Here is a 26,878-nt window from a genome sequence, read left to right on the forward strand (position 1 = left end):
TTATGTTCACTTAATGTTCATGTGCATGAACATATTTTACATTATGGTAATCAAGTAATCCCGGTTTTTCAACAGTTTTTGGAAGAAAAAAAACTAATAGACTAAGTTATTTAAAAAACAACAACTTTGAATTGTTTATAATTGGACTTTGCATATACATTATAAATGAAATAAAAAGATGAATAAAGATTGACTTGAGTTTAGATCGTCAAATATGGGGAAGCAAATAACGCGTATGTTCTTACTTTTATTTTAAAATTCTGTTTATTCAGAAAATGAGAAATCAAAACTAATGTGTCAACATGCTTTGATAGAAGGTGTTTTTATTATAATTTTTTTATTATAATTAAATGATAATAATTTAATGATGAAGAGTATGAAAAAGCATCGAGAAACTATGTCATTTTTAAAATAAAAAAAAGTCTGAATTGGCAACATTTGGAAAAGTAGGAGAAGAAGCAGACCCTGGCACATTTCGTATTTGTGTAATTTAGTCAGTGTGGATGAGTTTTTCTGCAGTGCAGTGACTAAAATAATAAATTACCTTGGACTTCTATATAATTTGCAGTTTTATCTAAAGAGTCATTGATGTCGTCATTTGATATTCACTAGAAGTATACTGAAGTTTACAAATAGATATATAATAAATTCAGCAGTCGAGTCTCTTTTTTACACTGTTTTAATTCATGAACTACTGCTCCACTTTGTATTTTGAAGGTGGACGCACCACACTTCCGGCTTGTTTCCTTTGTACTTTATTTGGGGGAAAGGGGCGTGGCTGCTGCGGGTGTCAGTCTGTGAAGTCACTGAACGGCCCACTCACTTATCGACTTTCTTAATCGTCGGTCATTGACTGGTGTTTTGTCAGTCCTGATCGGAATGATGTTGTTTTTTTAACCATAAAACTGTAATGAAATTAAATTTGGTGATGAAATAAATGTAACGGATGAAATGTCATCCATCATCTTCTCCATAAACATGTTATATGTGGAAATCAGACTGATTGAGACACGTGGTGATGATGCAGGTGAAGCACAGACCCCCTCGTGTGGTGAAAATATCTAATGACATTTAACAGTCCTACTCTCTTTTGTTAATATACTGTTTTATCGGTTATTAGTAATTAATTATAAAATCATACCACAATTAAACGCTTTTTGTTTTTAATCGATGTGGCTGTTAATTGTGTGTTGTTTATTTTAGTGTGTTGCTCGCAGGAGCCTTCGACCTTGCGGTTTGGGAGATGACGACTTATATATATATATATATATATATATATATATATATATATATATATATATATATATATATATATATAGTTTGTAAACAGTTCGGAGATTTTTGTTTCAGACTTTGACAACATCAAACGTGAACACACAGGAGGGGGGAGGGATAATGTGCAGAAGGAAAAGAAAGGAGATAAGGAAGAGAGAGGGGAGAAGAATTTGACTTTTGGAGATGAGGAGAAAAGGAGGATATACAGGAGAAATGAAATGAGACAAAGAGAAATAAGAGAAGGTGGGAGCAGGGGAGAGGAGATGATGAAGGGAACGGAGACAGAGATTTTAGAGAGAAGGAGAAAGGGAAAGAAGAAAAGAAGATGAGTAAAGAGATGGATGTTATAAATGTAGATGTTTGCACAACCTTTACAGCACTTGAGTTCTTATTTAATTCAATAAGTGTAGTATTCTTTCTTCGGTCCTTCGTATTTGGGTTACTGTTTTGAAAATATGAGACACATTGAAAAACCTCCAGCACAAATCTAACTTTTTTTCTTGGACTCACCAACTTGTTTTAGTCCAGTGGTGCTGAAATCAGAATTTTAAACTTTTATATGATTATTTTAGAAGAAAAATAAAATAAATACTATATTAATAGGCTACCTGTTTTATAACACGTCATAAAAAAAACAAGTCCTAGAACAGGGGTCCCCAAACATTTCAGACTTGTTTTCACTTCAGCATACATCTTACTGAACGACAATAGTTTAGTTTATTTGAAATTGAACTTTTTGTCTGAAATTTCCCAATAATGGGTTCTGCTCTGCTCAGGTGTGTAGGTGAATCACAATCACGCTGATTCTATCATTACAATGATAATAGACACGTTTCTTTTCTTCCGCCTGAAACTTTCCAGCTCACAGCCGCAGCAACGTGCTGACGTCACCAGCCATACGCCACCCGCTGTGGAGGAATGTGCGGAAACTTCTGCTGCACTTTTCTCTCTCTGCGCTGTTCGTCGAAGAAAAAAAAGTCCTGCAGCTGTAAAAGAAAGTGAAGAAAACTCTCGTAAAGTTCGGCAGCGAAGAGTCGGTGAGTTTTCCCCGTGTGTGTGTGTTAGTGTGTCGGCTTGTGAGCGGACAGAGAGCCGCTGTTTTAGTCGGAGCTCCGCAGCTGGAAAGTTGTTGGCAGTTTGGAGGAAAATGGAGGCGGTGAGGAGAAGAAGGCGCTGTCCGGGGCTGATCAGCACCATGGCTAACACTCCGACCAGACACTACAGAGAAAAACACTTTAATATCACTCAAAACATCAAAAGACGACGAACAAAACCCCACTTTAACACTTTGGACTAACTTTAAAATAAATCGACATGTCGCCGTTTGATCCGCTTCCGCAAACTGAAGTTTTCAATCACAACAGCCGAAAACATCCAACACTTTAAAGTATCACACTTTGGAGAGTTACTTTAGATAGAAGTAACAGTTTTAAACTATACAAACTCTTTTGTTTTATACGCTTTAGTGTGTGACTTTAGTTCAAATAAGTACGTAGTTGTATGATTAATGTCTCTAACCAAACTCTGAGTAAAGTTTTACTAAGTTTAACATTATGTCACATTTCCTCTTTAGGTCGTTGTTTTCCTACTTTTAAGACGATTTTGTCACTTTCTTTGTTCCTTGTAAACCGTCTGAAACTTTGACTAGTGTTTGGATCAAACAATCATCACATGTATGTTCTATTCATATATGCTGTTGTTAAACGTGGGTCCAGTATGGTCAAAGTAAAAGTAGTGTTTTTCCAGATGGACTTCAGTACGGGGTTTCCTCTCTGATCTGATGGCGCTGTCGACTGAGCCGTGGTGCTGTTTCAAAATGGCCGACACACACACACACACACACACTTTCCTCTGTGTGACATCAGAAACAACACATCCTGATGTCACAGCTGGGCGTTGTACACGACCACAAACACACACTCTTGATTCAATGTTTCTGCAGAATTTTACATTTATTTTAAGTCTTTCTAAGCGACTGTAAATCACATACTGTATGTCTCAGGTGGTCCGGTGTAGGTAAAGTCCTACACACTGTCCATGGTATCAACAACTACAGAAAAAACATCCAAAACATCCATTACAAAAACTTACAAAAACTACATCCATTACAAAATAAAGACGTGTATGAGAGGACTAAAATTGCAGCCAACTTCATCCCAACGTCTAAATTGCACAAATACGGATGTTTGTCAAGACCTTACAGAGTCTGGTTCATTAAAGTTACTTAAAGAGAGAAACCCAACGTCAAAATGAGGGGTTGAAAAGGAAGCCAATGCAGAAGTGGGGGGGGGGCATCTGTTTTGATTTAAAAAAAGATACGTGTTATCCATAGTTCGGCTTTGTTCATAAATATTTACTGTCTATGATACTATAACTAAAAACAAGAAATGACCTAATATTGGGTGCCTAGGGTTTCCATTTCAAATGCTGGTATCATGACAACCTAAGTCCACAACTTCTGTGAGTTTAATTACAATAAACACTATAATTGAACTCTAATGACCTCTGTCGGCTCTCTGCAGCTTCTCGTCCTGTGGAGGTGAACATCTGTACTCAACATGGCTGCTCAGGCCGTGTTCCCTGTGGGGATGTTTCCTGTGGGCGTGTCTCTGATGGAGGATGCTCAGAGTCTCAACGAGATGCCCGCCCCTCAGCTGGTGATGCTTGCCAACATGGCAGCTGTGACTGCAGCGGAGGGCAACGGTGCCGATGGGAGCGCGGGAGACGAGAAGGAGATGATGGAGCTGAAGACGGTGGGATGCAGCTACTCCGACAGCGAGGACGAGAACATCATCAGGTGAGGAATTAGTCTGCTCTAACACCTGCTGCTCTCACCTGTCCTGATCAGAATGAATGTGTCACCTGTGTGTGTGATCTAACCTGTTGTTACCTGCTTAGGTACAGCTTTGACAACCAGAACCACAGGGAGGTGTGCATTATCGAGTACCCTGAGTCTCCGGGCCCAAGTATTGAGGCTGTGGTCTTGGAAAATCCTGTAGAGGAAGAGGAAGAGGAGGATGATGGGGCCAAAGCTGAAGACCTGTCCCGTCGCACTCGGCTCCGCCCCTCCTCCATCGCCAAAACACCAGAGCAGGTCATCAAATGCAAAGTCAGCCCCACCCCTTTGACAGAGAGCACCAAGAAGAAGAAACCGTTTCACTGTAAGCCGTGTCACTTCCAGGCTCAGAACGAGCGCGAGTTTGTTGAGCACCTGGGCACGCACAGCGTCAGCAAGATGATGGTGGTGAACCGCGTGGAGGGGCGGAGCAAGAACAGGTCCAAGGAGGTAGAGTCCCCCGAGGCCCAGGATCTGTCAGGTGGGGAGGTGGAGAGCAGCGGGGAGGCGGGGACAACCGGTGACATCAAAGGGCTGATCAGGTGTGAACGGTGCGGATACAACACCAACAGATACGACCACTACATCGCTCACCTGAAGCACCACAGCAAGGAGGGCGAGAACCACAGGTAAAAGGACGGCGTCATCATGGCTGAGCACTTCATGTTTCCTCCATGTGATTCAGTCTGTTAGGTTATTTTATTTAGAATCACAGATATTCACATATATATTCATTGTTTGTAATGTTCACTTTATAACCTGAACACAACCAGACATTTCAAAAATCTTATCATCTCTGCATGACAAGTTAATTAAAATATCGTCTGCAAAAAGAGACACTTATTGTTAAATGATGTTTAAACTTGTGATCTCTGCAGAGTGTTTAAGTGCACGCTATGTCCGTACACCACCGTCAGCCAGTACCACTGGAGGAAACATCTGAGGAACCACTTCCCCAGCAAACTGCACACCTGCAGCCAGTGCTCCTACTTCTCTGACCGCAAGAGCAACTACATTCAACACATCAGGACGCACACAGGTAGGACTAACAAACACACACACACACACACAGGTAGGACTAACACACACAGGTAGGACTAACACACGCACACACACAGGTAGGACTAACACACACACACAGGTAGGACTTACACACACAGGTAGGACTAACACACACACACACACACAGGTAGCACTAACACACACACACACACAGGTAGCACTAACACACACACACACACAGGTAGGACTAACACACAGGTAGGACTAACACACACACACACACACACACACAGACACAGGTAGGGTTAACTGTTAATTGTTAACATATCATTAACATGTTGTGTCCTCTGTCTTTCACAGGTTTGCGGCCCTTTCAGTGTCTGTACTGCGACTACTCCAGCTCTCAGAAGACTCACCTGACCCGACACATGAGGACTCACTCAGGTCAGTCGTCCACTCTCACACAGTTACCTGTACAGGTGAATAGATGAGTTCCACAGTCAGTCATTATCTGATCAATAGAAATACTGACAGATTCAACAAGCAAACAGGAAGAGAGCGTATTAGCAGTACTAGTAAAAGTATGAATGTCATAGTGTATTATCAGTATTATTTAGAGTAGTAGTATTGTGTGAATTTCTAAGTTTCTGTCTCTCACTGTATTTGTTTGTGTTGGTCTCTCTGAAGCTCACTGTTGGACTAACATGGTAAAGTTGTTAGCATCACAGCTACATGCTATGACTGCCTGTGTGTTGTGTTGTCGTGTTTTTATTTGACAGCATGTCCTAACAGCATGCTACATGAGCTTGATTCTATCGTGTTGTTTGTCCTGACTGCCCACGGGCGACACTTTGCATAGCAGCACGAAGTGCCATTTTTACCCACCTTCATGTATGAACACATTAAGACCCTTCATGTCTTCACCTCACAGGACACCAGACAAAAAATCCCTAAAAATACGCAGGAGAGGCAAACTCCAGTGGCCCGTTTCAGAAGGGCGTGTAGGAGCAGAATGAATCCACAAAAAACTGCACAAAAACTAAGGCAACATTTGATGTTGTCATTTTTCTGTGTACAATTTAGACGGTGATTGATTGAGACAGTGTGCATGGCATTTTTAAATTAAAAACAATCAATTGCCCGATTTTGATTGCCTTGAACTTCTATTTTTTCTGCTGTGGTATCAACAGGTATCGATATCATTTGATTTTACTAGAATGACAACTCTGCTTCGTCCCTCCCATGTGCAGGCGAGCGTCCCTTCAAGTGTGAGAGCTGTGACTACCTGGCAGCCAATCAGCACGAGGTGACTCGACACACCCGCCAAGTCCACAATGGCCCTAAACCGCTCTCCTGCCCGTACTGTGAGTACAAGACAGCCGACCGCAGCAACTTCAAGAAGCACGTCGAGCTCCACCTGAACCCTCGCCAGTTCCTCTGCCCACTCTGCAAGTACGCCGCCTCCAAGAAGTGCAACCTGCAGTACCACATCAAGTCCAGACACTCAGGCTGCGACGTGTCCGTGGACATCTCCAAGGTCAAACTGCGGGTCAAGAAACCAGGTCATGACAGTCCAGAAGAAGCCCACAGAGCAAACAAGGTCGACAATTCCTCCAGCGCAGACGAGGACTTTGACATGGACGAGGATGACGGGGACGAGGAAATGGACTCGAGCCCCATCAACTTGTCCCTGAGGATAAGCAGCCCACCCAGTAACAACCAATCAGAGCAGAGTGAAGCTCCTGAGAAGGCCTCAAAGAAATCTAACATGACTGCTGAGAGAGAGAAAGTACAGAAATTGAAGGACCCTGAAAGAAAGGTCACAACGAGGCAGAAGAAGACGGAGAACCTTCTGGAAAACCTGACGGATAAAGAAACACAGACAGGAACACCTGCAGACATCAAGACTAAGAGACGAGTCAAGAAGGTGGCCATCTCAAAGGACCAAACGGCTGAAAAAGACCAAACACAGACGAAGAGTTCTGAGGAGGGCGGAGCAGCGAGGCAGAAGATGGACAAAGACAACGAGAAGACGAAGCCTGTGAAAGAGCGAGAACCGCAAAAAAGCGAGAGCAGCGGAAAGGAGAGCAAAAACCTCAGCAAGCCAAAGAAGTCTGGAGCAAAGAAGGTCAACAAAACACCAGAAAGTATGGAAGAAGCTCAGCAGAACATCAACAGTCCTGATAAAAATCAGAAAGACAAAGTGGCGAAGGATAAAGCTGCGAAGAGGAAAGCGATGGAAGCTCTCGATCTTTCCAAAAAGACCCCCGAGACTTCAGCCAAGGCCAAACGCGTGAAGAGCACGGCTGCAGAGAAACAGCAGATTAATTCTGCAGAGGACACGCAGAAGACAGACAGAGAGGACACGAAGAAGACAAACAGCGAAGACACAAAGAAGACAGACAAAGACCCCCGTACGCTCCACACATCCTCCAGGAAAACCGCCAACAAGCAGAAAAGGACCAAGAAAGCGAAGAGAGCTGCAGACCTTCAACAGGCTGTGGATCCAGAGAAAGACGAGGACGTCAAAAGTCCGTCCACAGACATGCTGGATGGATCTGCACAGCCACACCACCCATCAGAGACCACGACCTCTGAACCCCACCCATCAGAAATCAAGTCCTCTGAAGCCCACCCTACAGGAGCCGGCCCTGCTCACGATCATAAAACCGCACCGATGGTCCCACAATCGACTGTGGACACACCCTCGGAGAAAATGGAGGTGTCGCCTTCCTGCAGCTCAGGCGAGGTCACACCTCCTCCAGCTAAGGACCCTCCCACTCCGACCTTCATCAAACCCACGTCACCGCCTCCTCTGGTGCTCCCAGGACAACGTAACAAACCTGCAGACCCCGAAGACGACGAGGGCATCCACAGCAGCCACGAAGGAGGAAGCGACATCAGCGACAGTGCCTCCGAGGGCAGCGACGACTCTGGCCTCAACAGCACCGGCGCCAACTCAGGGAAGATGGCCAACGACCCAGAAACGCCAACCGACGAGATCCCCACACCCACGGAGCTGAAGAGTCACATGTGCATCTTTTGCGACCGCACGTTCCCTCTGGAGGTGGAATACCGACGCCACCTGAACCGTCACCTGGTCAACGTCTACTACATGGACCAACCAGCCAAAGCACAGAAGTGAGGAGCATATTTTCACCACAACATCCCGCACTGAACTTCTGTTCTTGACGTTTCAAACAGAAACTTTACGTCCCAGAGAGATCAGCTGTTAAACATTCAGTGACTCAAAAGAATCCAGGAATCCATTCATTCAAATCCAAATTCCTGTGCGTTCGTTTTGGAGAGAGAAGACCCTTTAAATGTCACGAGTAAACTTTATGAAAGACTCTGGGAGCCTTGATGCTTCCCATCTTTGTGCAGCATTAAGATCTTTATCACAAGGATCCAACACGACCTGACTTAGTCCTGTATCCATCTTAGACTAAGTGGACTCGGCTTGTCATCACTCAACTGCTTTGTTGAGGAATCAAAGTCTTGGCTCAGAGAAAACCCTGTTTAACAGCTCTCATGTTACTATCCTGTGCTGATACAGAGAACTTCTGTCTGAATGGGGCCTCTGGGGTATTATTTTTTGGGGGGTTGTGTTTGCTGCTTGGACTGCAGTGAACCTGATCCCAGGTCTACTTTAGACTGGGCTCTAACTCTTTAGAAGCAATCGTGTAGTTTAGACTGTATACCATGACCACGTTCCAGTCACCTGCAGCTTTGTTACTCTGATCGTTTCTACCATGAATCTTTTGGTTTTTTGTCATGAATATTTCAGGATATTTGCCGCATGTTTTCATGTTTCTGAAAGATGAAATCACACAAACATTTCTCTGTTACTCTTACTGAACTGTTTGTAGATGAGCTTCTGTTTAGACATTCTCTCTCTGATAAAGTGTTCTTTTTGTTTTCAAAGTGCCTTTGACAATCATGTGTGCGCACAGTCGTAGTTTGTGTGTCTGATCCAAAGATCTGACGGTGTGTTTGGTTTCTGTTGGTCTGACTGTCACACTTCAGCTCAGAGATCCTTCAACTTTGATTCCTGACAGATCAATAAAGACGAACATCGGTTTATGTCATAATTATAAATAAAAAAAAGATTGTGAATCAGAAACACAGCAGACCTGATTTTAAATCAGAGGTTCAAAAAAGATTGTATTCAACTGTATCTGGCCTTAAATAAACTGTTTAAGTTCAATCTTTATGTGCAATAATCTCTGTAGATGAGAAACCAAAGAAAGCGAGCAGCTGGAGCTCTTCTGTCTGGACTGTTCAAATGTAAATAAACCTTTGATAGTTATTAGAGGTTTAGTGATGGTGCCAGGCTGCAACTGATAACACTACTGTGTATACTCCTATTGTCTAATACTTTGTTCATGTGTAATACTGTTAACTCGTGTGTGATTGTCAACATGTCGGCACGTAAAGAGACCTGTGTGAGGTTTAGACGGTGTGCAGGAGTAAGCCTATATTGGGTGTCTAGAACTCTTGTTTTGGTTGCCGTGGTAACAGTCGGGTTAGGCTATAGTTAGATTTTTACTAGACTCATTAGTTTAAAATACTGGTATTTTGACAGTCCTATCAGTGTGTATTATTTGTATGTCAGCTGAAGTGGCATCAACGAGCTGAACATGGACAGATGAACTCGTGTTGAACTTTTGCTCTCATGACTTTCTTTGGGGTAACTACAACCAAAGACAACCCTTTTAATTACATACATAAATAGGTTAATGTATATTCATACATTAGTTAAATAATTTTCTGATATCCACTGTATTAAGTCAACTCATTATTTTAACATTAAATAATACAGTTCTGTGTTTCCTGTACAGATGTAAACATTTCTCTCCTGTCTGGTTGTGTGTGCGCTGTATAGTATGTCTATAAACTTCACTTTTTTTTCCCACACTAACAGAGTTCAGTGTAATCTGCCTGGTGTTATTTTGTTCTTTTTTAAAATAAACTTTCATCACCTGATGCTTTTTTTTCCCTGAGTGCCTCACAGTGAGGAGGTTCTGGCTCTAAAATAGCCCGTAGGTGTGAATGTAGCAGGTTGTCTGTCTGTGATGAACTGGAGAACAGTCTAGCCCAATTGCAGCTGGGATCGACTCCAGCCTCCAACACAAACCCGAACAGGGAAAAAAATGTGGGTTCAATAATGGATGGATGGAAGATTTGATATTTTTTTTAAAAAAAGAAAATATCCTGCCCACGCGCAGCGTCACCAATTTATTAGAAAAACAAAACACATCTTTCGATCTCTATGAACATTGGTCAATTGTGTTCACTATCAGTGTGATAGTTTATGTCCTATTCATCTTTATAAGATCGTCGGATATGGAAACACCTTTTGAAAAAATAATTGAATTCTTAAAAGCCTTTAAAAAGAGTCAAACATTTTAGATGACACTTGAAAACAATCAAAAGTCTGTTTTGTTTATGGCATTCACAAACTGCAACAAAGAGGGACACATTTCACAACAAATGTGGATTCAAGATGAAAGTGATAGGAAGGTTGGTAGGGACAAAAAAAAAAAAAAATGACTGAGGCGGCTTAAAGATGTGCAAAAAAGCTTTCAAACTCAGAATGATGGGAACCAAAGCTGTTGGGACACAAGGAAGGTAGAAAAGTAGGGCAACAACACTTCTTTGTTTGGGTCTTTAAAAGTGTGCTGGATGAACACAAGCAGAAAGTACAATATTTTCTATGAAATATATCCGTCTTATTTGCATACAGAAGGTTTGACAGATGCTCTGAACTGAACCTGTCATTATTACTGGATTCATGTTAGTTTGGTTTATGCTCTATTAAAATAAATAAGTTAACATGGATAATCATAAGCACAAAATACAGCAACACAAACAAGCCAGCATCTCCTATGATGTGAGGTAAAGTCACTGTTTTTCGAAATGTAGTCTGGTGTATTTGTAGAGTGATTCAACTGTTGTTGGTTTGAACGCTTGGTTAAAAAAAAAAGAAAGTCATTCCCCTCTTTAACAAAAAAGTCTTTCATTGTAGAGATCTTTTCTGTAATGCTCAGACACTTAGAAAGACAATCTGAGCCTTTTTAGACAAAAACAGCAACTTTGAGTGGACACACATCCATCAAGGATCCCAGCCTGATCACTGCTGCAGGAAGAACAGACCGTCATGGATACAAATATCAACCAGGGTCAGTCATCTTGTTTGAATTATTCTCTGTCAATGACTCACAGAGAAAAAGAGATTCCTCTGAAGCTGGACAAACCAACGTCATGGAAACAAGCTCCTCCCACCTGCCCCTCTGGACATCACTCCTCCTTATTCTTCTTCTTCTTCTGCTGCTTCTTCTTCTGCTTCTTCTTGTTCTCCACCTGCAGAGTGTCAGCACCGTGAGCTGACAGTCCCGAGTCGATCCGTCCAGACGGTTTGATGACTTTGTAAGCGGCAGACTTTTTGATTCGTTCTCCTTTCAGAGTGACCACGTGAGGGAGCAGCGGCGGTGTCCTCACACCGAAACCCGCCGCCTCTGGACCGTGAACCTTCAACACCAGCTGCTCACCTTCTACTGCAGTCACCGCTACCCAACCTGCAAACACACACAAAGACATAAATACACAAACTGCCTCCATTGACGTCATACGAGTCAGCAGGGTCTAAAGACCATTACACACGTCAAACACAGAACATGAAATCTGAGACAGATGTTTAAGTCGTGGTCATCCTGTTTGATTTCTCTTCAGCTGGTATTTGGAGGCCGACATCAAAGTGTAGTTTGTCAAATTTATTCCCTGTTTTTCATTTCTTTTCATGAACCCGACATGTTAAATAGAAATACTCGATCCACAGCTCCTGCAGCAACATGTGTTACTTGGACAATACACTTATCCCCAATTTCTTCTGCTGCTTTGTCGGTGGTGTATGAATGGGATAAGTTACTTCTGATGGACTCACTACATAGTGACCACTGCCATCAGTGTGTGAATGGGAGTGAATGTTTCAGCTCTGACCTTTGGAACGGACAATAACAAACGTTTGTGTACTCTTCAGACTTATGAAGGTCAGAAAGTATGAAGGAAACAGGCCTAAAATACATCTTGTAAATAAGAATACTCCAGTGTGTGTCGACAAAAATGGTCAGGTGTGTACCTGCAGAGGACAGTGTGATGTCAGCGGTAGCCTCCAGGTAGCCCCGCCCCTCCAACGTGACCTCCTGAGGAACCAATGCAGGAAACGTCTTCATTCGCTCAGACCCTCCCAGAGGAACCTGAATGCATCACAGAAATCAGAGTTTATACTCCCTCCCATAGACCCTCGACCCCTCACTGACCTTAACCCCCCTTTATGTCTCCTCCCCAGTGTCCTCACCACCTTCATGTCTCCTCCCCCCCTCAGTGTCCTCACCCCCAGCAGGTCTCCCCCGGCGTGTTTCTCATAAATTTGGTCGACTTTCTCCAGACTCGTGATGTGGACGGGGACTCGAGCAGAGACCATCACGGAGAACCAGCAGGACCGCCCCCCCTGAGAGAGACAAGAGAGCATCTTTTAGTTTACATCAAAATGACAGAACATGTTGCTCCTGAACTGGTTTGTATGGTTCTTTATAAATGGAGACAAATGTGTATGCTGCCAATGCCAAGGGCACTAATGCAACGCTATAGCATCACGGAGGCTGGCTTTAAAAGTGAGCTCTGATAACAAGCTGGACGGTCCCTCTCCTCTTTAGCCCAGAGAACGCAGCGTCCATTATTTCCAAACAGGAAGTCACATTTGTACTCATCAGACCTCTGGACAGACTTCCAGTTCACTTCAGTCCATCTTAAATAATCCAGAGAAGGCAGTAGCCATTCTGGATCATGATTTAATCACAGCCTCCTCTTTACATGGACGAGTTTCAGTTAGTATTTGTGTATGCATGGATGAACTGTTTTCAGACAATGGGCCTTATTCACAAACAGTGCTTACAAATCTGTGCTTCGACTGTTCTTATGAACGTATGACGCAAAAATCTGTAATTCATCAATATGTTCTCACTTGAATTTCTTCTTACTCTACGAAAAGTTAGAGCTCCCTCAGACCATGTATACCCACTAATGATTTTTTTAGGAAATTAGGTTGTAAAAATAGTCATCTTTCAAGTATCTACAATGTAGTTGTCTTGTGGGCTTGTGTGTGTGTGTGCGTGCGTGCGTGTACCTGTAAGAAGTCGATCCGGCCCAGTGCTCCCACTAACAAACTCATTCCAGGCTTTAACACAAATGTTCTGGGAACCAGTGCCTGAGAGGGAACCACTGACAGCACTTCCTGCTCCTTCAACACCGACAGGATCTGGTCGAGAGAAACAGAGAGTGCAGAGAGCTGACAGCTGATTGGTCCTTTAGACTTTTACGATGAAATGTAAGTTTGACATGTTTTTGTTGTTGTTTTTTTCAAATTATTGTTGTTTGTTTGTTTGATTTTTGTTGTTGATAAATCAGTAGCTCATAGTCTCTCACGTCTCTCTCTTTGATGATCCCCGGCGTGTCAAACAGCCAGTGAGCGTCTTTCAGCTCGTTGAAGGTGAACTCATCAGGGGACCTGCTGCAGGCTAAAGGGTCACACAGAGGTCACACAGAGGACACACAGAGTGGAAGGAGACGGATTTAAAGACAGTTTACGCTCCTTTTGTGTTAAACTCAATAAACCTTGAGCTGATGAAATCTCAGAAATGTTTCCACTCACCTGCATGGGTCTCTCCATCTTCGTTTTCTCCCAAAGCCAAACTGTCAGGATCAAACTCGATCTCGTTGCATCTGGACCCGACGTTTGACTGAAACGTTCGGCCGACTCGACCTGAACAGGTAAACAGGTCAACTAGGGGTCCCTTTTCCCAATCTGCGCCCCCTCCCCTTTCTCCCCTGGCTTACCCACAAGGTAGCCCTGCCGGCAGAAGTGTTTGAGTCTCTTCAGCTCGTCCTGCGTCAAATCACTCTCTGTCTGCTGCGATGCTTCATTAAGACGCTCCTGTCGTCTGAACATCCTGAATGGGGTCGGGTTGATGATGGGGAACTTCAGCAAGTTCAGAGTGGTCCCTGAACGCACCGACACAGGGACACAGAGTTATTTGACAACAGTTTAGTGAGTGAGTGTGTGTGTGTGTGTGTGTGTGTATATATATATATATATGTTGATATCTACAGCTCACTTTATATCAGGTTTTATCCCTATATTATGTATGCTATGTTTGTGGAGTATTTCAGCTTTTGTTTTGAAATTCAGGTTTGCCTTTTACATGCCTTAAAGTGAATTTAAAGAAACCACATTAATACATTCAAATCATATGTGAACTCTATTCCATGCCACTTCCTTGAAATACTGATGTCAGGTTCTCGGATATGTCCGATACAGTCCGATATCATTTCCTGCAGATTAATCATGTGTTCAGTGCTGGACGATTATAATTCAGGCTGAAGTCAAGAGTTTTACTCTGAAGAGTCAGACAATGTTTTCATTCACTCAAAAGTTCTGTATGTCTGACTGTAAGCTAACAAACATTAAATCAACAGAAGTGGGAATGTTGTGCTCACCGGGCCATGGGGAGATGGTGGCCTTATGGATTAGGTCTGAGGCTTTGGACTTGCAATAGTCAGACTCGAGCAGCGTGTTGAAGAGCGTAGACTTGCCAGCGTTGGCCTCTCCCACCAGGTACACATCCCCTTTATACTTCCAGGAGCGCTGCAGGCTGGAGATAAGAGCCTCCACGCCGTATCCCGTCTTAGCACTAATCAGGTGGATGTCCGTCACTTGGCGGCCGAAGCCGGCGTCATCGCAGTAGCGAGAAAGCTGTCGTTTAATTCGCTGTATGAAGTTGGGCGAGTCTCTGGGCAGCAGGTCGATCTTGTTGCCGAGGACCACAATGTGTTTGTTGGTCCCCACGAGCTCGGGCAGATTGGGGACGATGGAGTCAGGGACGTCCATCAGATCTACAATGAGCAGGATTAGAGCTTTGAGGGGGCGGAGCCTCTGCACCACCTGTCTGTACTGCTCATGGGACAGGTGCAGGTTCAGCGCTTTGTGGTGATGAGTCAGCAGATAGCAGCGCTGACAGGTAGCCCCGTCCAGACGTTGCTCCTGCAGCAGCACCTTGTACTTCTCACTGGGCAGATACCCGGGCACGGAGGAGGCGGAGCAGTGCAGGATGGCGCCACAACCTGAGCAGCACGTTTCACTGAATGGCTCGTCTATGTCTGGCGTCCCGAACACTCTGTGCTCACCCATCCCTGCCCCTTTCTTTTTCTTCTTCTTTGCTTCAACAATGCTCTTGTCCAAAGGAAAATCCACATCATAGAACTCTATCAGAGAGTCAGGCTTTGCTTCCTGCTTGGTCACACCCCTCAACACCTGCAGCTGACGCTCTAAGGACCTGAGGTGTTTCTGAGGAGGAACCTGAAGAGGAGCAGCAGGAGGTCCAGGAGGAGTAGAAACGGATGAGGAGAGGAGGGAGATCTCATCCCGATGGAACTCCTCTGGATCTGAACACAGCAGGAGAAAACAGAACAGAGAAACAGGTGAGGTTGTTCACTTTTTTTCCCCCAGAGTAAATAACCACCATAATGTATGTTGCAGGTTATGTTCGGGATCATGTTCAAAATAAGAACTCATCCTGTATAAAACTCTGTACCGACCAATAAGATGTCATCTTACAACAGAGAGTGAACGTAGCACTGAGACCATACTGTAAGTATTTCATAAATAATTCAGTGGACTCCTTCACTGAGTCAGGATCCGAAGACAGTGCTGAGGCTGGGTCTGATGAATGTTAGTGCTGAGGCTGGGTCTGATGAATGTTAGTGCTGAGGCTGGGTCTGATGAATGTTAGTTTTTGGTGTGTCATGTAAGCCCTCCCTCAAAGTCGCGTGCAACCCGAGCTCGCTGTTGTGACTGATGTTACATTGAACATCTGACCTGTATCTGATTTAGATCCACATATAAAAGCGGCCCAAAAAAGATCAGATTGACTTGTGCTGTTCACACTGTCCTTCAACAAATCACATGAGTCACAACGTGTAGGAGCCAAAAAAGATATGTTGACCCTGCAGTGTATAACTATCAGCCTTTAAATATGGATGAAATTTACCTATATTGCTTATTTTGGTGTTAAGGTCAAAAGAGTGACCGTGTTAATTGGTGACTTTCAGCCAAATCTAAAACAGCTGATCAAAATGAGTTTTTAAGATAACGTTCTTCGAACATTTCTATGGTTAAACTTTTGGTCTTAAACACGAACAGTACAGTCCTCCCTGAATTCACAACTGTGCTCAAACTCACCTGTACAGTCCGCGAATACGAACTCCTCCTCCAGGTTCGGGTCCACGGTGCAGCTCCGGACCGTCCTCCCGGCTCTGCTGCTCATCTGCCGGCTAACACTCCGGCGAACCTGGGCCAGAACCGGGCCGCCCCCCCTCAGCACCGCAATGCGGACACTGGTCTGAAACATTTGCAGCATGTTTCAATTATAGACTGAAAATATTACTGCACAAACAAGCTCACCTTGGGGCCCCACACGCACGAGACCCCTCTGCTGCGCTGTTAAACTTCCTGAACGGACGTGACGTTAAACTCGTCATTTGTTTAGATTGCGTTAGGATAAAAAATAAAATAAACAAACGTAAAAATATGTTATTTTTAATTATTTTAACTATTCTCAATTCAATACATTGCTAGTCAATAAAAAAATAAAACGGACGATTTAACAAAGCACGTCACAACTCTGCCTCTGAGGAAGCGGCGTAGACAGGAGGTATCACTCTGCAGCTTTTTATGGACCCAAAGGATTTCTGCTGTTTCTGTAGTTATGAAAACTCAGTTTTTTAATACAAGTGTAATGTGTAAATGTTTTTACTTTTATTTATTCATCAGATTTTTATGAAATGTAATTTCAATGCTGAATTGAAATGTGTTTTTAAAACGCAGTCCAACGAAGTGAGGAAAAAAAACGTTTTGGGTGAGTTTTAACATCGTTTGTAGTTTATAAGTTTTATTTATATATAAAGTTTATTTGATGATTCAATTACACTGGAAGAACCAGATGCATTGATTTGAGTGTTTTAACACGTGCTCATTTGTAACACCACAGGTGTCCTTAAATAGTGAGACCTCTGTAGCAGAGAGGATCTCTGTGTGCAGTAGCTTTATTTCTAGTGTTCGTGTTTTCTTGTCACTTCAGCTCCAACATGATAAAGTTCAAGAGCTCCGCTCTGAGATCAGCTGCTGCTCTCTTGTCACCTGTTACACCTGCAGCTCAGGTAAGTTCAGCTCTGACCGCAAACAATAGTCTGACTTCCCTTTACTAACCTAAACCAAACCGTTATCTAACGCTAACCTAACCAACTTTAACCTTAGCTCCTCAAGATAGATAGATAGATACTTTATTGATCCCGAGGGAAATTCAAGAAATTTCAACACACAGACTGACTGCTGACTGTTGGTGATCAAAGTTGGCATATTTTGTATCAGGCCTACCTCTAGTTTTATAGTGTGTGTGTGTGTGTGTGTGTGTGTGTGTGTGTGTGTGTGTGTGTGTGTGTGTGTGTGTGAGTGTGTGTGAGAGAGAGTTGTTCTTTGTACCGATCAGTAGTTGAAGTTTAACTTTAACTAGCTGAGAGGCCTCTGAACACAAACTGATGCTCTGAAGACTTAAACAGACAGTCTCACACACACACACACACACACACACACACACACACACTTTCCTGAAGACTAAACTTCAACTTTGAGAAGTTTTGTCTTCACTCTCTGTCCCAGATTATTTGTCTCTGAGTGTCCCTGAGAGAAGAATAACAGTAACACAGGAGGAGTCATAATATATGATTCATAGTATCTGAAAGGTATGTATTTGAATGTATTTTGTAAGACACAGATGTGGAGGAGAATGAATCCATCAAAAGTTGCGAGCAAATTCCTGCACAGTGAAAAATTATAGGCAACATTTACACGTTTTTGTACAATAAGACAGTGTGCAGGAGTTTGATTAGAAGTTTTGTCATTTAAACCGGACGTTTAAAAATATCCCCAGAAATAAGCCCTCTCCCCTCTGTTTCTCTGTTCCTCAGCAGCGTTGTTTACGCTTCTTTTCGAGTCCACAGCAGGAAAACTCTACCTTCTATGAGTTACGCACCTACAGCATCCACCCTCACCTGAACTCCGCCTTCCTTCAACTGACCAATGAGAAGATACACCTGCGCACTGCCCACTCACAGCTGATTGGCTACTGGAGCATTGAGTATGGCGGCCTAAATAAAGTCTTCCATATATGGAAGTATGGTGAGGGTCTCGTTCTTCTTTTGCTGCTGTTTAAAGAATCTTGTTCTTCTTCAGGACGTTTGAAGTGTGTAACACTCCTCTTCCTCCCACCCTCACCTCAGACAGTTACTCTCAGCGGGCAGGTGTTCGTTCCGCCCTCTCTCAGGATCCGTCCTGGCTGTCAGATTACATCTCAAAAGCGATCCCGATGTTGACGTCTCAGGAGAACGAAGTCACTTACATGCTGCCCTGGAGTCAGCTGAAGGGGCCGCCAAAGGAGGGCGGTAAGCTCCACCCACAAAATATGAGCTCTCTTTAATCTGAGGGCATCGCAATAACCTCAGGTGTGTTTCAGGTGTGTACGAGCTGGCCTCCTACATAATGCGTCCCGGCGGGCCAGCAGTCTGGGGCGACGCCTTCCAGGCCTCCATGAACTCCCATAATGCTGCGTATGGCAAGCTGATTGGAGCATTCCACAACGAGTTTGGACCAATGAATAGAGGTATACTGTAAAAAATGACTTACTAATAATAAACAGAGGTACACTGTAAAGATGTGAGCTGGTAATGATGGACTGAAAACAAGTCTTCTCAAGAAATCCTGACCTATGTCTGTGGCTACAGGCAGTTTTCCTGATCCATTTATGTTGGCCAAAGTCGTCCCGGCATAAAAACATGTTAAATCAGCCTTTTATAATTATAGACCACACACTATTACTATTAACTACAGCCCCCCCCCCCCCCCCCCCCCCAATAAGGATTCAGAAAAACAATCTCCAATTTGAAGGCTCTGGTCCAACTGAGGGGTCTCTAGAACAATGGGCAATGATGAATTCACTTTTAGGCTTTTCATTGAACTTTGGACACTGTTAATCACAATATTCTGATAAAAGACTTGAGCTCTATGGTGAGGTGTCAAACCCTTAACATTTGGTCTTTGTAGATATTACAGCAAAGAGTAAGTCTTTTTACTTCTTTTTTTGTGTCTGGAGATATTGTTTTGGATTAATTGATCCTTTTTCTGTCTTACTGCAATACAGTCTCTTTAAATACTAACAAAGCAAAACATCTTTTTACACTACGGAAACACTTTATAAGAATAGAGACATAGTTAGAACATTATCTGTTGAGACCTCTTGTTCAGAATTCGTAAAATCCTTAAAATGTATGAAATAAATGTGTACCAAGTCTTGTATGATATTTATTGTATTTGATTATTTTCTCTACCATTTTTTTATGACAAAAATTCTCTTTTTAACTTGATATTTTTCTCGTTGAGGCCCTCAAACTAGTCCTCTCTGGTTTCGTGTCTGTCCTGTCTAAAGTTCACTTGTTTTTTGGTGACAAAATATGTCCACATGTTCGAGTGACATTCAGCGATGTCAGTCAAACAGGTGGAAACATGAACCCAGGAGGTAAATAAAGAGCTCACCTGTTGTAGTGAATGTTGTTAGAGACAAACAGAGAGTGAGAGCTCAGGTTCAGTCTTCATTATAAGTTAGAGAGCAACAGACTGTGTGTGCAGCTCACCTGGCGGCGTGTCCCGGTGAGATGTCACTGACTGTATGTTGATGATGTCACTGACTGTATGTTAATGTAACTGACTGTATGTTAATGTAACTGACTGTATGTTAATGTAACTGACTGTATGTTAATGATGCCACTCACCGTATGTTGATGATGTCACTGACGGTATGTTAATGATGTCACTGACTGTATGTTAATGATGTCACTGACTGTATGTTAATGATGTCACTGACTGTCAGTTAATGATGTCACTGACTGTATGTTAATGATGTCACTGACTGTATGTTAATGATGTCACTGACTGTATGTTAATGATGTCACTGACTGTATGTTAATGTCACTGACTGTATGTTAATGTAACTGACTGTATGTTGATGATGTCACTGACTGTATGTTGATGATGTCACTGACTGTATGTTAATGTAACTGACTGTATGTTAATGTAACTGACTGTATGTTAATGTAACTGACTGTATGTTGATGATGTCACTGACTGTATGTTGATGATGTCACTGACTGTATGTTGATGATGTCACTGACTGTATGTTAATGTAACTGACTGTATGTTAATGATGCCACTCACTGTATGTTGATGATGTCACTGACGTGTCTTGTAGTTCACGCCCTCTGGTGGTTTGAGAGCCCTGACCAGCGAGCTGAACTCCGACACAGAGCTCACACTGATCCCCGCGTGGTCGCTGCAGGTGAGACTCCTCCCATATTGACCTGTAGATAGTCGTCTTTATTTAACCTGATCTAATGTCTCTCTCTCTCTCTCTCTCTCTCCCTCAGTCAGGTCCAGTGTCGTTCACCTGGACTCTCAGGAGAACAAACTCATGTTCCCCCTCCCCTTCTCTCCTCTTAAGTAACTTCATGTCCTCACACCTGTGTCTCTACTACACTACTTCACTTTGTCCTCTGTGGACCTCTGTAGTCTCAGTCTCTGCCCCCTCTCAAGTGAACTGTTTCATTAACACAACTGATCCTCCTTTAAATATATTAAAGAACCTGTCAGGCAGTGAGCATGACTTATCCTGTTTACATTTAATTTTACGGACTTTTCCTTTAAATCCAAACTGTGCTGTGAGTGTAAAAACATCTGAGATAATAAATTCAACATAACATTGCAACATAAATGCGTCCTTGATTTTGTGGCAATTATTAAAGTAACTTTCAAACAAAAATGTTTAAGATTATTTTGGTTGCATTAAATATAATCTTTGTTTATGTAATTCTAAATGAAGAGAATTTTTAATGAATCCAATTCAATAGAATTAGCCAGTTTTTAGTTGACGAGCACTTCATGTTAATTTGTGCCTTTTTTCTGCTTTTGAATTCAGCAGCTATCATCTGGTCACAAGACATAAAGAATGTGCGAATAATTTAACTAAAAGGGACAAAGGGAAGTTTTTTTTACACTGTAATGTTAATGAGATTTTGTGGGTGTGTGCTGCGCGTAATATTTACAGTATGATGCTACATTATAAAACAAAATTAGCAAGCAAAGTAATCCAGAGAGACCGTTTAGGTAAATTCTGCATGTTATGTTAATGTAGGCTAGAGTGTGATGGTATTGCACCACAATATCAGAAAAATATCAAGAGTATTTGCATTAATAAAACAAGCTTTATTTGAAAGTTGCATTGAAAGCAATTGCTGTTAATCATACATCTATCTAGCTTAGCTTTAACAATATTCCGTAATAGGTACATTATAAACATTAAGACATAAAGAGATAAAGACAGCCTAAGCTTGGAGCGATGAATTATTATAAATTAATATGACTGATCACCAGAAGTATCTCTCAAACATTGCATTTTAAAGCAGTCAACAGAGGGTATATGCATGTGACATACACACACACATTGAAACTACTGGTACTTTGAGTGGCAGCAGCACTGCGCTGTCCTCTCGCCAGTCCTCCTGTCAGTACAGCTGGATGCAGCATTAGAGAACCTTCTCATCCTTCCATCTGGACTTAAACTTGTTTAAACTTGTTAAAGGTTCTTTTTAAAAGCAAGCTGAATCAGCTGGGCCTTGCTTCCGAGCAGCATAATGCGCCGATGCTCCGAGAAGTGTGGTAAGAAGTTTGACGATTAAGCAAAAATAAAAACATGATTTCTGAATGCAAACTGATCATGTGATGTAATAAGCACATAATATGAATAGGGAAAGTTAATGGGTGCTGTTTTTAGATTAAGTAAGGTTAACATGATCTGGTAACATTAACCAATTAATCTAACTTTATATAGATAAATACTTTTTGGTCCCGAGGGAAATTTAATTGAAACAGTTAAGAGATTCTGTGAATATTAACTGTAAAAGGAGGGTGGGGATTTTCATCTAAAATAGCATAATTTTGATGGTCAGATCCAGAGAGGGGCGACGGCACTTATCTGGTTGTCAAGCAGATAAAATCACGTATGGCACAGGTAAGATATTGTTTTTCATGAAATGTGTTAAAGGGTGGCAGATTGACTCACAAATGACAACTTTTTGACGTGTATATTGACGTTGTAGAGACTTCCCAGGGAAGACTCGAATTTGTGGAAATATCACACGGTTAGTATCAATCATATTAGGAACAAAGAGGGGGGTTAAGTAGACCGATACTTTCGAGTGAGGAAACGTGTATTACACAGTTTGATCTATATACCTTAAAATCAATGGTCGTTACCGTACCAGAACTTTGGTATGATTCTAGTGCCAATCCAATCATGTGTCAATAATGGAAAAATTATCATTTTTTCCTTTTTAAAAAACAAAACAAAAAACTATCCATTATTAAAACAATTTATAAATGTAATTGTTTAAGACATGTAGTATTAAAAGGTATAGAGCTATTGAACATTTTGACCACCTTTTAAAAAATGATCCAGTAAGCGTAACATAACTAATAATTTGACTCTGATTTAACAACCCGAGAGCAGAATCTGAATAATAAACCACAGTTGGATTATAATCTGTGATGTCAGACACATACCTGCATTTCTTAAACAACAATTTGTGAATGTTAAAATAAAGACCACGGAAGACATCAGATTTGTTTCTTTTATTTTGAAGGTCAGGAACAGCTCCTCTTTATCAGCTTGAAAAAAAAAAAACGACCACGTCAGTGCAAACACTTAAAGTGCTGAAGAGCTGATCTCTCCACAAAATCAATCGAGGAGTCAATTGGTGATCAGCTGTTTGCAGGAATGTTCAATACTCAGGATGTAAGGATACCTTGTGATAAATTAAAAACAACAGATACAGGATGGTTTCAATAGGTCTGAGAAACATATACATCAAGATACTCTTTTTAAACCAGAAGAGGGCGCTATATAGCTTTTGGCTACTGTGTTCAATGTAATTAGTTGAAGAGAGGCCAACACGTGAAAATTAAAAAAAGTAATACATGTCAAAGAAACATTAGGAAAATGATTTTTTCTGGGGGGGTTTTCTGTTAGATGATTGAAATGAATGGATCATATTTTTTAGTGATAAAATCATTCTTAAAAAAAGTTGTGATCCAATGGTATCATGAACAAGGTATGGTATTGTGAACTGAGTGTATTGTTACATCCTTAAAGAATACTGTGTTGTGCTGTGAGGAGCTGATGAGGTATTTCTCCTAAACTCTTCAAATCTGTTTTTTATCTCTCTTTTTTACAAAAACTATAAAATCAACATATGATCACTGATTGGCTGATAAACAGAAAACAGTGATGTTACATGGATTAAACAGAAACATAAATAAAACTTTAAAAACGGAATCAAACTACTTTTTTAAAATCTTCTTAGGCCACTCTTGATGTTTGATTGGTTCTTCATGTTCGACCTGATCAGCTGATTGGCAGCGATCAATCGACAACTTATTCAAGTGTCTCTTAACAGTCCCATGTTCGACGACGGCTGCGCGCTGAGAACACGGTAACGGTTTGCATTGACTGGCATGAGGCAGCTGGTAACGCTACCAAGTTCTAAAGCACTATGACATCACAGCAGGAGGGCGGGAGCATCCGCTCTGCTGGGTGTAGAGTCCTCCTAAACACATGACCACATGACCACACGGTCACATGACCACACGGTCACATGACACTCTCGCTAACAGAGCTATGCCCCTCAGCCGCCCCAGGGGCAGAGCGAAGAGTGGGGATTTCGATGGAAACGTCTTTCCGTCTCACCGAGGCGTCTTTGGAGTGATAGTCATCACTCTGGTCCTTCGCAAAGTTTACAAACACCTGAAACATACAATTAAGCATTAAAAAACAAGAAAGAAAAAAATTTCACCGGAGCCACGCCCCTTTTCATACACATTGTATGACGTTCATACCTGGTCCAGCGTGGTCTGAGTGACGGAGTAGTCCTCGATGTGAAGCGTGTCCTTGTTCTTGGCCAGGATGGAGAAGATGTGAGTAAGCGAGGTGAGGGATGAAGGCAGCTGGTATTGCAGCATGTTACGGTGTTTCTCCTTGAGCGTGCTGCCAACCAGCTCGCTCTCGATGAACTTCATGACGGGCTGCAGGTCGGGATCAGGCCCCGTCACTCGCAGGATGATTGTGTACCCGTCACCAAACCTGCAAGAAAAATCACACGATTTTAGAAAGAGGATGTTAAAAGGACAGAAACCCCAACGTCAGTGTTTCCTGTTACAACCTGATGTGTCACTTACAGAGCAAACCACAGAGATTCTGGTTTCATTTCATTTTATTAAACAGCTGATTATGCAAAAATGCGTTTAAAAGATCCAATAAACATTTACGTTTACGGTCTGTGTTAGTGTTACCTGTTCTTCAGGTGTTGGACACTGCCGAGGCACCTGAACCTGCCGTTCACCATGATGGCCATCCTGGTACACAGAGCCTCACACTCCTCCATGCTGAGACACAAACACAGTTAGTATATGCCACAAAACAACAAGGCCTTCCTCCCTTACGAAAGGGGAAGACGATGCTGAGTAGTGAGGACAGAGTTTGTCTCTCACCTGTGGGAGGTGAGGACGACGGAGCGCCCCTCCTTGATGACGCTGTGGATGCAGTTCCAGAGGGCGCGGCGAGCTTTGGGGTCCATGCCAGTGGTGGGCTCGTCCTGTAACGAGGAGGACAGCCAGTTTGAGGTTGGCCCACAGGTGAAACAGGAAGCAAAGAGTGAAGGTGAGAAGGAGGGGAAGGAGGTGCATCCCTGCGTTCTCTCTGACTTTTCCTCTTCTTCTCTGGTTTAAACTTATTACCGTCTTCTTCTGTCTTCATAACCTGCACCAGCTCCTTTTAATTCCCCTCTGTTATACACCCACACACTCTGACATTACCCACCACCACCTCTAAATCCTGCCTGTAAACACCTCAGCTGCTCTCTGATTGGCTGACTGAGGTCTGATGCTGTTGTGTAACTGTAAACACACAGCTGCACCGAGAGAACTTTAACTCTTCGTCAGCACACTGAGTTTCAAACAGGGAATCAGAAGAAAGAAATACCTCCACCCACCATTTGACAACAGAAGCCATCTTCCTGTGACATCACGCGCTGGTGACGTTTATAAATCAATTAAATACAAAGTTACACAGTGTTACACAGTTATACTTTCACTGCTGCTTTATTGATCGAAAACTAAAAAGATGTGATATCACCAGGGATGTATCGAGACACAAAACTCCCAAAATGATGAGTGTCGCAATGCAGGGTTCACAATATGAGACTGGCACAGTTTGACACCACATGGTTTTCAACTTTAAAATAGTTATAATAATTATATATTATTTAAAAGTAAGTCAGTAAAAAAATACACCACAAACTGCTGCTCTCTGCCTAAAGTACACAAACATTTCGCAAAGATTTTGTGGACTTCATACATTGTGCAGGCGTTGGTCGAGGACTAGAACTGTTACTGTGGTATCAGATGTGTATCGATATCGTTTAATTTTTAAAGTCTAAAACTCTGGTAGCGTGAAACCCCACATTCGGTAACACTAAATTTTAGTTTTTTGAATAAAAATTATCTTACAGTATCTAACATGTTAAGGATGTTGTTTATTAGATTTAGTCGTGTTTATGAAACTTTCAAACAGCTGAAACATTTGATCTCCACACACCGAGTGATGTCAGAGAAAAATGGCCACTGTGGGAATATTCTGATAGACACTAATAATGTGATTTGTGTAAAAAAGAAAAAAAAAAGTTTGTGGATCTCTGTTTTAGGATTTTAGTCAAATAAAGTGCATGTGTGTGTGTGAGTGTGTGTGTGTGTGTGTGTGTGTGTGTGTGTGTGTGTGTGTGTGTGTGTGTGTGTGTGCGTGTGCGCAGTGGTTACCAGGAAGACGACAGGTGGAGCACCAATCAGAGCCATGGCTGTAGAAAGCTTTCTCAGGTTTCCTCCGCTGTAACTTCCTGCTCTCTTATCAGAGTACTTCACCAGACCCAACTTCCTGATCCCCCACTCTGCCACCTGTCATTCAAATACCATCATCTCAATCATCATCATCATCATCATTATCTCAATTGTCCTCATGTGGCCTCGAGTGTAGTGTATGATACCGTGGGTATATGCACTCTGTGTGTGTGTGTGTTGACTGAAACTTACGTCACACACTTCCTTCTCGGGGACTCCTCTGAGCACGGCGTACAGCTCCAGGTGTTCTCTACCTGTCAGCAGATCGTTGATGGAGTCAAACTGAGGACAGTAGCCCAGTTTCTTATGCACCTCGTCGATCTCTCGCAGGATGCTGCACAAACACAAAAAAACATGCACACGTTATGTTGGGCTCTTAAATTCTTTAACACTCCACACACACACGACAGAGAAAAAGAGGACCCTCTCTGTGTGTGCTGTGGCCCTGCAGGGTCCCTGAGCCGCAGGTTGAGAACCTGCTGTAGCCGTGAGATTAAGAGATGAAGAAACACGTCTGTGTGATTCATTTTAATTAATACGCTTAACGAGGAACAAACCAGAACAGCTGAGCTCAGATTAAACACAACAAGCGGCGCAGACAA

The 26,878-nt window shown here is 42.5% G+C and overlaps 4 protein-coding genes across 5 annotated transcripts in view; 2 read left to right on the top strand and 2 right to left on the bottom strand.

Moving 5' to 3' along the window:
• The first annotated feature begins 2,195 nt into the window (after positions 1 to 2,195).
• Positions 2,196 to 10,099, top strand: rest (RE1-silencing transcription factor). Of its 2 annotated transcripts, none has more exons than XM_079352824.1 (6): positions 2,196 to 2,312; positions 3,798 to 4,072; positions 4,174 to 4,740; positions 4,990 to 5,150; positions 5,474 to 5,557; positions 6,364 to 10,099. In XM_079352824.1, the coding sequence occupies exons 2-6, from the start codon at positions 3,834 to 3,836 to the stop codon at positions 8,256 to 8,258; spliced, it is 2,946 nt and encodes a 981-aa protein (XP_079208950.1). In that variant the 5' UTR covers positions 2,196 to 2,312; positions 3,798 to 3,833; the 3' UTR covers positions 8,259 to 10,099. The 2 variants fall into 2 exon arrangements, with proteins under 2 accessions (XP_079208950.1, XP_079208951.1); XM_079352825.1 differs by having other exon boundaries at positions 4,180 to 4,740.
• Positions 10,100 to 10,338: 239 nt separating this feature from the next.
• Positions 10,339 to 16,852, bottom strand: noa1 (nitric oxide associated 1). Its single transcript, XM_079352826.1, has 9 exons — positions 16,410 to 16,852; positions 14,669 to 15,613; positions 14,009 to 14,173; positions 13,824 to 13,934; positions 13,598 to 13,689; positions 13,299 to 13,430; positions 12,507 to 12,623; positions 12,252 to 12,369; positions 10,339 to 11,691 (listed from the first exon to the last, which is right to left on the bottom strand). The coding sequence occupies exons 1-9, from the start codon at positions 16,585 to 16,587 to the stop codon at positions 11,414 to 11,416; spliced, it is 2,136 nt and encodes a 711-aa protein (XP_079208952.1). The 5' UTR covers positions 16,588 to 16,852; the 3' UTR covers positions 10,339 to 11,413.
• A 370-nt stretch (positions 16,853 to 17,222) lies between these two features.
• Positions 17,223 to 20,934, top strand: nipsnap3a (nipsnap homolog 3A (C. elegans)). The gene is made up of 6 exons (XM_079352828.1): positions 17,223 to 17,386; positions 18,197 to 18,404; positions 18,506 to 18,667; positions 18,739 to 18,885; positions 20,527 to 20,613; positions 20,702 to 20,934. Exons 1-6 carry the CDS (start codon positions 17,315 to 17,317, stop codon positions 20,776 to 20,778), a joined length of 753 nt encoding a protein of 250 aa, XP_079208954.1. The 5' UTR covers positions 17,223 to 17,314; the 3' UTR covers positions 20,779 to 20,934.
• Positions 20,935 to 22,946: 2,012 nt separating this feature from the next.
• Positions 22,947 to 26,878, bottom strand: part of abca1b (ATP-binding cassette, sub-family A (ABC1), member 1B) — a 37,115-nt gene continuing 33,183 nt past the window's right edge. The window contains exons 45-50 of the mRNA XM_079352658.1: positions 26,469 to 26,610; positions 26,199 to 26,333; positions 24,876 to 24,979; positions 24,678 to 24,770; positions 24,225 to 24,468; positions 22,947 to 24,132 (exon numbers count right to left, since the gene is read on the bottom strand). Coding sequence (XP_079208784.1) covers positions 23,980 to 24,132; positions 24,225 to 24,468; positions 24,678 to 24,770; positions 24,876 to 24,979; positions 26,199 to 26,333; positions 26,469 to 26,610 — 871 coding nt within the window. The 3' untranslated portion in view covers positions 22,947 to 23,979. The remainder of the gene's footprint in view (positions 24,133 to 24,224; positions 24,469 to 24,677; positions 24,771 to 24,875; positions 24,980 to 26,198; positions 26,334 to 26,468; positions 26,611 to 26,878) is intronic.

Source organism: Symphodus melops, assembly GCF_947650265.1.
Source record: "Symphodus melops genome assembly, chromosome: 9".
NCBI lineage: Eukaryota > Metazoa > Chordata > Actinopteri > Labriformes > Labridae > Symphodus > Symphodus melops.

Bases quoted from the DNA above. Each gene is read 5' to 3' on its own strand.
- rest (XM_079352824.1), top strand. From the start codon at position 3,834: ATGGCTGCTCAGGCCGTGTTCCCTGTGGGGATGTTTCCTGTGGGCGTG. The intron at 5,151-5,473 runs GTAGGACTAACA...TGTCTTTCACAG, and splicing joins ACACATCAGGACGCACACAG to GTTTGCGGCCCTTTCAGTGT. The intron at 5,558-6,363 runs GTCAGTCGTCCA...TCCCATGTGCAG, and splicing joins ACACATGAGGACTCACTCAG to GCGAGCGTCCCTTCAAGTGT.
- noa1 (XM_079352826.1), bottom strand. From the start codon at position 16,587: ATGCTGCAAATGTTTCAGACCAGTGTCCGCATTGCGGTGCTGAGGGGG. The intron at 15,614-16,409 runs GTGAGTTTGAGC...TGCTGTGTTCAG, and splicing joins CGTATTCGCGGACTGTACAG to ATCCAGAGGAGTTCCATCGG. The intron at 13,935-14,008 runs GTAAGCCAGGGG...TTACCTGTTCAG, and splicing joins CCGGCAGGGCTACCTTGTGG to GTCGAGTCGGCCGAACGTTT.
- nipsnap3a (XM_079352828.1), top strand. From the start codon at position 17,315: ATGATAAAGTTCAAGAGCTCCGCTCTGAGATCAGCTGCTGCTCTCTTG. The intron at 17,387-18,196 runs GTAAGTTCAGCT...GTTCCTCAGCAG, and splicing joins CTGTTACACCTGCAGCTCAG to CGTTGTTTACGCTTCTTTTC. The intron at 18,405-18,505 runs GTGAGGGTCTCG...CCCTCACCTCAG, and splicing joins CTTCCATATATGGAAGTATG to ACAGTTACTCTCAGCGGGCA.